The following is a 9,652-nucleotide window of genomic DNA, read 5'->3' on the forward strand; positions in this document are numbered from 1 at the left end:
CATTGACATATATACACTACCGAATGTAAAATAGTTGGCTGGTGGCAAGCAGTTGCATAGCACAGGGAGATCGGCTCAGTGCTTTGCGATGACCTAGAGGGGTGGGATAGGGAGGATGCTGGGAGGGAGGCTCAAGAGGGAGGGGATATGGCGACATGTGTATGCATGTGGCTGATTTGCTTTGTTGTGCAACAGAAACTAACACAGTATTGTGAAGCAATTATACTCCAATAATGATCTATTTAAAAAAAAAAAAAAAAGAAGAAGAATATACATTTCAACTTCAGGATAGCTGTTCTTCTGGGGAAAGAGAAAAAATGAGCCCCCCATCTTTTCCTCCAGAGAAAAGGTCACTCTACCAGGATGGACTGATGGACTCTTGAGATGCACAGTTCAAGATTAGGAAGAGGTGGGAAGAAGAGAAAAGCTAATTGATGTAGGGTAATTTAAAAATAAGTGACAGGGACTTCCCTGTTGGCGCAGCGACTGGGAATCCGCCTGCCAATACAGGGGACACTGATTAGAGCCCTGGTGGGGAAGATCCCACATGCTGCGGAGCAACTAAGTCCGTGAGTCACAACTGCTGAGCCTGCGCTCTAGAGCCCTCATGCCACAACTACTGAAGCCCACACACCTAGAGCCCGTGCTCCTCAACAAGAGAAGCCACCACAATGAGAAGCCCACACACCGCAACAAAGAGTAGCCCCCACTTGCCACAACTAGAGAAAACCACGCGCAGCAACAAAGACCCAATACAGCCCAAAAAGTAAATAAATAAATAAGTGACAAAGAGGCATGGACGGAAATGCAAACCAGTTGAGAAAAGGGGAACTGTATTGGAGTGTGGTTTGTAAATAAGAGGCTCCAGAGTAATGTGGGTTTACAGAAAATTGAAAAAGAGAGAAAAAGAGATATAGGAAGTGTTACTGGGGTGTATCAAAGGGAGTTTATTAACAATTTTAGACGAGAGCCAAGTAAATTATTAGAATTCCTTAAAAAAAAAGTGTGCGCTTGGGAGTCAGACTGAGTATCAAACACTCAGTTTGCTATTAATTTGCTGAGTGAGCTTAGGCAAGTAGCTTAAACTCAGTTCAATTTTAATTTTCTCATCTGTAAAGTGGGAATAATACCTTGCATGGAAGCTGTGGGAATTAAAACATAAAGTGCCTTAGCAAATTAGAGCTATCCTGCCTTTCAAGTAATCAATACAAAATATACATGAATAAGTAACATTAAAATTGTGTTGATAACTAAAACACATTTAAATTTAATCAAGTGGGCATTGTATTATTGTCAAAATTTACCATAAAATTCCTGTAGTTAATAACTCTCCAAAATAAAAGTGTACTCCTTTGAAAATTTTTTTAGTATAGTAATCACCACACATGTCCTTTTACTATTTTCAGGCAGCAACGTTCTAAGAGTCCATTGCGTACTAGTTGCTATGTGGAGAGAAAAATGAAACCCTATATTTAAGAAGTTCAGAATACAAATGAGAACACAAGTGAGAACAGTTCTTTTTGCAAAGAAAGCAAACACGTTCTTGTGGATTTAGGCATCAGAAAAAGATACCAGGGATGAAAAATATAGTTCAACTAAGCAGATAAATTTAGTGATCAGAACAAAATGGAATTAATTAGGAAAAACTGTATATAAGCGATCCTTCACAGAGTAATATATCCTTTTCATGTTGATTATTTTAACAGGGTTTAATACATGTGATTATTCTTCAGCCTTCTGAGTTTAAATTGTTCAGGTAGCCACAAGGTCTGGAAACACAGACAAATATACATAAGCAGTTTACTGATCTTCCATGATTATGTTCAATGTGCTATTCCTCACTAGCAGTTCATAGTTCAGTAAGCTGTGCACATGTGCAATGAACAATGTGCATTAAAGCAACATTCCCACCAGTCCTTGTACATCTATTTACAATGCATTGCCTCAGATGATTTGTGACTAATTTTCACTGAATAAACTTGCACCTTTAGCATATTCTAGAAGTGATCAAGGGAGCTCAATCTACTAAGAAATAGAATCTTGTCTATGTTTCTAGACTTGGTGATCACCTGTATTTTATTTTTTATACCTACTGTAAGTCTTATAAACATTTTTGCCATTTATATTATACCAAGAAAAAAAATGAATACTAAAAATGAGATAATGGAAAAACAAAAACAGATTTCTTTTGCTTTCATATAATTCTACACCAAACATTTTGCTGAAATGATTTTAATCTATAGATGAAAGACTCTTCAAATGATACTCAGAATACATTACAAATTTGATTTTAAAATAGATTTGAGTCTAAAACAGGTCTTATTCACAATGATTCCAATAAATCAAGTGCTCCAGAACTCAATATGGAGATGCAACAATTATGTGATGACTTCTTAATTGTCCAAGGGATAAAGATCTTCTTCAAATGTGGAAAAAAATTAAATCATTCTATAGTATTAACTTCTAAGAGTTATTCTCCTTTATAGACTACAATATTATTATCAGTTTCATATACTTTTACTTTATAAAGAACTCCTACAGGAAGAAATTTCTGGAGGTTTTCCCAGATATATACAGCTACATTTTCTGTCGTGCTGTAGAAGAAAAGGAAAGAAGATCAAAAGACAAATAAACAAAACTTCATGTTTAATACTTACAGAGAATAGAAATTCTAGTTTTAAAAGATATTACACTAAAACTTATAATCACACAATAATCAAGTAAAATGCTAAAATCGATTCTTCTTTCTTACTATTTACATAAAGTGAAATAGTCACTCACCTTACAACATCTGCAAAATACGGCACATCCAGATCCAGATTCTTATGATCAAGGGGCTTTATAATTGCCTCCTATAGACAAAACAAAGGAAAAACGTCACTAATTCCATTTATGACTCATATTCCAAAGTGTCCTACCTTTGCCTCTAAACCTTACCTTATCATTTAGTCACTAACTCGATACTCGCAAGTACTTGGTGTCTTATAAAACAATCTCAGAAAGTTTAAAGTTGTAAAATAAAGGAAGGCCTAGCTCTCCACAATGACTGGATATCCTCATTACTGAATGCAAAGAGGTAAGAAACCAAAAAATAAAGAATTCACTGGAGCTTTCTCATAACAAGCCATTGTGATTCAGAATTTAGTTTAATACTTCTTGAATTCTGTCCAAAATGTTACTAGAAATACTTCTCCCTAACAGTCTCACCTTCAGCACAATGCCACAATTTAATTAGGACAAACATTCAATGAGTACTACATTTATAAAGCAGATTGAGACTAAAATTATGTAAGGAGTTCTAAATTTCTGCTGTAAGGTGTAATTTAAGAATGCTCTTGGGCTCTTAGAAGAAAAAATAAAAACATGTAAAGACTATTGCTTCCTAATACTTGAATTAGGAATATTAAACATAATGTTTTTCTTTGTCAATGGCAAGAATTGTAATTGCCTTATTCTTTGTAAATTTTTACTTTTAGCTATCGTAAAACATCTAAGCAATCTAAAAAAATACAATAAATTAGTGAATATAACAAGAAAGAAACAGACTCTCAGATGAAGAGAACCAGGTGTTACCAGTGGGGAGGGGGACGGGAGGAGGGGCAGTAAACGGGTAGGGGATTAAGGGGTACAAACTATTATGTATAAAATAAGCTATAAGAATATATTGTACAACATGGGGAATATAGCCAATATTTTATAATAACTATGAAAGGAGTTATAACCTTTAAAAATTGTCAATCACTATACTGTACACCTGTAAATTATATAATATTGCTCATCAACTTTATTTCAATAAAAAAAGCACTTGTGAAACAATCTAAGTTTCCATATGGTATGGTTCCAAGAAAGGTACATTAATGACAACAATAGCAATCATTTTCTGAACAAAATCAGAATCATATAAAAAAAAGTAAGTCCTAAACCAAACAACTTTTAAAATAACTCAAATGATATCCATATGGATATCAAGAAAATAAACCTTTGTTTAATCTTTGTTTTAATTGAAAATTCCAGTTCAGATCTCAACTTTTCCATTGAAGCCTCTTCTACAAGGCTCCTTCTAATTTGACTCTGTATGCCATGATCAGCCACTTTTACTCATGTAAAAGTACTAAAGTGTGTGGTGTGTGGTATCCTTCAGGTATGCAAATACGGGGAAAAAGTGTAGAGAACCTCTCCTTTAGTATTTAACTGTATGCCTGCTTGGGGTGTCTCTTATATTTCTCAAGCTGTCGTCTTGTATTTGTGTGTGCGCACATGCACGTGCCCGTGTGTGTGCGCGCGTGTGTGTGTGTGTGTATATATATATACTTTTTATGTCACCAGTAAATGCAAGCACTCCGGTTTTACAGCTTTCCTACAGTACTTTGAGCACAGTACTGTTTGTTCATTCACTCATTCTCCTATCCATTTATTCAAGCAACACTTATTGAGCACTTACTATTCTTTACCTGCTATAAAAAGTCACATGAGAGCTTCCCTGATGGCGCAGTGGCTAAGAATCCGCCTGTCAATGCAGGGGACACGGGTTCGAGCCCTGGTCCGGGAAGATCCCACATGCCGCGGAGCAACTAAGCCCATGCACCACAGCTACTGAGCCTGTGCTCTAAAGCCCGCATGCCACAACTACTGAAGCCCACATGCCCAGAGCCCGTGCTCCACAACAAAGAGAAGCCACCGCAGTGAGAAGCTCTCACACCACAACAAAGAGTAGCGCCCGCTCGCCGCAACTAGAGAAAGCCTGCACGCAGCAACGAAGACCCAACACAGCCATAAATAAATTAATTAATTTTAAAAAAAAAGAAAGTTTAAAAAGTCATGTGAGCACTCTGTGGCTAACAGCTGTGTCTCATTCGTCACTGGATTCCTAGTACTCAGCTCAAAGACTGACGCAAAGCAGGCATACTTATTGAATATATGGGAGATAAGTAATGTGAAAGAAGTAATGATTATTAATAACAGCATTTTTATGAAACAAATGTCAAATTTTAGAACAAAATAAGGAGCAAAACTGAAGCAAAGTAAACAGGTGAAATGAAGGCATTTTAAAAACTAAGGTGGATGGAAGAAAATCTAATCTCAACTTTGTAAAGGACTAACTACATGACCTAGGGCAAGTCAGTTGGTTAACTGTTCAGCATCTCTCAATCTCAACCTATGGAATGAAGAAGTTGGCTTAGATAACCTCTGAGGTCTCTTACAATCCAAGGATTCTGTAATGATATAATCAGTAAGTCTTTTACCGAACAACCTCTTTTTTGTTATCCCTATGATGAACTGCCCCAGTGAGTTTATAATAAAGCTAAAGTGAATAAAACAGGGTAGTACTAAAATCTGTGATCAAAGGTGTAAGGAAAATTCACAGAAGAAGTAGAAAGTTTCAAGAAGAAAGCTGTGTCTTGAAAGAAGGGCAGAATTTGCTAAACAGAGAAAATCAGGATACACCAACAAAAAATACAAGATGAGCACGCTACATTTATTCCTATCATTGTACGACAACCATGACTAATTTCCATTAAGTCATCCAAACACCTTTAGGAGAACATTGAGAGAAGTTCCTCCAACTACTACCCCACTCCCTCACCCAATTCCACTTGCCAGGTCATAGGACCTCTGATGATACTTGGTTGGGGAAGTGAAAAGGGGGCCATCAAATATTATATTCAGAAGACAGCACAAAATAAGCATCCAACATGCCATTACCTCCATACACTCTTTGAGGTCAGTCAAATTCATGACCATTCCTGTAACAGGATCAATCTAAAAAGTAAACAAAGGTGAATATTACTATAACATGCTCTTCATATTTAAACCTCTGGTGAATTATTAAAGGCTGTACAATGTGCAGAAGTTGTCCCCACATTGGCCTTCATCCACGAGACGATCCATCTCAGCATGGAAACCCCAAGCACTCTAGGCTTCCTTTTCACTGTTCTGCTCTTCTATCTGTCCACATACAGCACATTAAAGAGGACATTTTGGGAGAGGAAAGGCCTGAAATGGCAGCAGCTCACCATACACAAAGACCAACAATGAAGCGATACTGATTTGAACAGAATTTTTCAACACAGAATCCATCACGTTGGCTGAAAGAGGGCCCAGCAACGTGCACAAACCACAGAGACATTTTCAGCACGTACCTCTCCGTGTACTGTCACCACAACTATGGGGAAGAAAACAAAATACCAAAAAAAAACATGACTTTCAACAGAGTGACATCCAAACACAAGTTACTAACATAAATTATTAGATCTCACCCCACAAAGCTATATTTTCCCCCAGAACATCTTTTAGTTAAGATCTTTTTATCAACCAAGGCAGAGGAACTTAGAGGTGCTTAGCCAAGGCCAAAAAGGTTATAAATTCTGTTTATGATGCACTTGGAAGTAATCTCTACTAGGTAAGATCAAGATGCTGCTTGATCACTGCCTGTAAAAGAAAATATACAGGAAGAAATTCAGCTACACACTGAGCTGGTCCAAGTACCTTTCTGAGCAAGCAAAACTACTACCGGGCCTAAAATTCTTATTCCTTTCTCATGTGAATGTAAACACAGTTTATAGTAATGCTCTGTAAATTAACAAGTACTTGTATGAAACTTCTGAAAAATCTTGATGATCAGAGTGCTCTACAAATTAATGACTTTTACATATTTTTTTCAGCTCCATACAAACACCATTAGGTATTACGTGATAAGTGAGCAAACTGAGAATGAGAGATATCATAGGTCAAGTAAGTTAGGCAATAACTAAACCAGAAATCCCAAACTTCTGACATCTTTTCTGGTCTTTTTACTCCATCATACCATATGCTGTGATGCTCTATGGCTTACATAGCTGTTTTGTGAGATATCACCTGTATCTCAAATAATCAAGTCCCTTGTCCTTACATAAATTAATTACTTTCTTGGAACACCACTGTCAAAAGTTTTAGACCCAACCTATTTTCCTGCCATGCCGCATATCTTGAGCCAATATGCTCCCTTTGTCACTCATTATTACTCAATGAATACAATCTAATTTTAACATTGGCCTCAGCAATACCTAATTAGAAGGAAACATGGTGCCAAAAGAATGTCATGTACTCTTAAGGCCAAGGAAAAAAGTATTTAAGCCATTCATTGTTTTGATCTATAACAGCAGACAATTGCATAGTAAAACTTAAGATACATCCAACTAAGGCAACAGATCTTTTCATTTTGAACTTCCATTTAATTTCTCATTCAAGGCTCAAAGCATTCATGTTCTGTCCATAAGGTTTCTTATACTCATTTAGACTGTATATGCTGAACACTCTTTCATCATTACCGAAAGGGCTAAAATTTCACCAGTTTTTCTCTCACCTTTATAATTGTGCCCATGGCCATTTGGGTTGTTGCATTTCCCAAACAGTTTCAAGTTTTCCTCATTACTCAGAGATTTGCTGACCAAAAAAAAAAAAAAGTCAACATGATACATGTTCAGATACCTTCTCTGTTCCCTACGCTTATTGTTTGCTCTAGCCTTTGAAAAACTTCACAACTTACTATTCTTTAGCTCATCAAACGGAGAGTCATAAATCAATTTGATTTCATTATTCAATTTTATGCCAGGAACCAGTGTATGCCCCCTAATTAGACTACTATACCATACAAATTAGCTTAAGTAAATTCAACATCCTTGTTCCACAGCAAGACTTCAACAACTGATCTACTCAAGGCCCTTCCATTTTTCAATTTAACATTTACTGAGTACCTACTACATACTAGGCACAGGCTAAATGAAGCAAGGGCACATGGTGATTAAAAAAGAAAAAGACGCTTATCCTCAAGTGGCTTAAAATCTCATTCCCCCTGAAAAATTGTTACATGACCTAGTACATCTTCTCTTTAAAATCTTGCTTCATTATCCCTCAACTATTGCCTACCGATAACTTCAATCCATTCAGGGGTATTCAAAGCAGGTTAAATTTTAAAATTACAATACTCAGCCGTTGTTCCAGGCAGAAATCCGTTTTCTTAATGGATTTTTATACATATACCTGTCCAATCAACTGTGCATCTTCAATGAGGCCTTACCACTCTCATATGTTTGAGCTTCCTATTAAATAACCCCTTTCTTTTTGAGACTCTCTTTATTACTTTCCTTTCTCCTGCTCATCTACTTCTTACATTTAGAGTACTACAGTTCACAAAGCTTTTGCACAAAATTATCTCACTGTACTCTCCACAAAATTGGCCAGTTTGTACACTGCAGATAGAAAACTGTGACAGGTCTTGATCACTGCTGCATCCCTGTTACCTAGCACAAGACCTGACAACAAATACCTGTCCAGGGAATAAATGGATAGGTGAATACTGTTAGGTAGAAATTATTAACCTCATTTTGCAGAAGAGGAAACAGACGCTCAGAGAGTGGAGCTTGCTAATGAGTGGCAAAACCCTGCTCAAAATCAACTCTTCAGTGCGATGAAGCAGTATGAATACTCTGGGCTCAAATCCCAACTGCGCTGCTTGCTCTCAGGAAAGTGAACATCTGGGTTCATTTTCTCTTCGGTATAAAGTGGACAAAACTCGCCTTGCTGTAACTATATTAGCTATGGGTAGCTAACATGTACTGAGTGTTTACGATATGCCTGGCACTGTGCAACCTGAGCGAGTTCAACACCTTTCAACGTCACATCGATCCCCAGAAGGCTGGTCGACGCCGGTCGCGGGTGTTATGACGTCATCAACGAAGCCTGGTGGCCGCAGGAGTGCACCGCGCCCTCCGCCCACTCATCAGCGGTCACCCGTGCCCCTCCCGCACCCGGGACCCAGTTCCGGAGCTCGAAGGTGCTGCCCCCACCACTGGTACTGCAGGCACACCCCACCTGTGGAGCCGATGGGTCGCGCTGAAGGAGACCAGGCGGGACACTCGCGCCCGCCGGCCAGGGCCCGAAGCCGCCGCGCTCATGGTTTTGCAAGCCCGCGTCCCCTCCAGCGCCTCACGCCCTAGGCCCGCCGCCAGGCTGAGAAAGTGGGGGGAGGGGGGAGGGGGGGCCCCTCCCTCCGCGGCTGCGCAGTGCGGACGGCGCCCGGCAGAAGTGCTCTCTGTTTCACCCTGCGACTGGGCTCCCTCTGCCGGCCTGGAGGCCGTAACAGGCGTTTCTTGCTATCTCAATCTCTTGGGAGAGCAAGCGCTCAGAGAACTGGGTCCGCCTTAGAGCGGTCTAATAAGGTGGGTGGGGTCTTAGTGTACTTCATTTTTACGTCTGCTTAATGAGGTCCCTCTCACTCCCTTCTAGAAAGCCCTGGGTTGTAGAAACCTCCAGTCGCTGCTTACTCTGCGACGAGTCCCAGGGCCAGCCTACTCATAGCTTAAAGGGAGCAGAAATTTGAGTGCACGTGTGGGACCACGTGGCTTTAAGAAATGATACTACCTTTGGACTATTTGTAAAGATTCTTACAAAGGGAAACTCTCGAGCTGTCCTTATCATCCATATGCATGCATGGAGCCGTTTATCACTCTGGGTTGCTGCAGTATAAACACATGCACCCATGAACACACACGTTAGCTATTCTCTGTCCAATGTAGACACCTCCAGAGTGAAAGGATCTTGTTTCCTCGCCATCTACTCATAAGTGGTGGCCAAACTACTTATAGTTCCCAGTATGCACCAGTGCATTTCTCGC

The 9,652-nt window shown here is 39.1% G+C and overlaps 1 protein-coding gene across 1 annotated transcript; it reads right to left on the reverse strand.

Annotated features, from left to right (window-relative positions):
* Nucleotides 1–1,585: 1,585 nt before the first annotated feature.
* On the reverse strand, nucleotides 1,586–8,991 carry PTS (6-pyruvoyltetrahydropterin synthase). Its single transcript, XM_032641968.1, has 6 exons — nucleotides 8,851–8,991; nucleotides 7,343–7,422; nucleotides 6,141–6,163; nucleotides 5,704–5,760; nucleotides 2,782–2,852; nucleotides 1,586–2,594 (listed from the first exon to the last, which is right to left on the reverse strand). Exons 1-6 carry the CDS (start codon nucleotides 8,931–8,933, stop codon nucleotides 2,471–2,473), a joined length of 438 nt encoding a protein of 145 aa, XP_032497859.1. The 5' UTR covers nucleotides 8,934–8,991; the 3' UTR covers nucleotides 1,586–2,470.
* Nucleotides 8,992–9,652: the final 661 nt, after the last annotated feature.

This window comes from Phocoena sinus, chromosome 8, assembly GCF_008692025.1.
Source record: "Phocoena sinus isolate mPhoSin1 chromosome 8, mPhoSin1.pri, whole genome shotgun sequence".
Lineage (NCBI taxonomy): Eukaryota > Metazoa > Chordata > Mammalia > Artiodactyla > Phocoenidae > Phocoena > Phocoena sinus.

What these genes read in the sequence shown, in the direction of transcription:
- PTS (XM_032641968.1), bottom strand. Translation starts at nt 8,933, where the DNA reads ATGAGCGCGGCGGCTTCGGGCCCTGGCCGGCGGGCGCGAGTGTCCCGC. An exon ending in CCATGGGCACAATTATAAAG is followed by an intron (nt 6,164 to 7,342) that starts GTGAGAGAAAAA and finishes TCTTCCCCATAG; the next exon opens with TTGTGGTGACAGTACACGGA. An exon ending in TATTTTGCAGATGTTGTAAG is followed by an intron (nt 2,595 to 2,781) that starts GTGAGTGACTAT and finishes TTTCTTCTACAG; the next exon opens with CACGACAGAAAATGTAGCTG.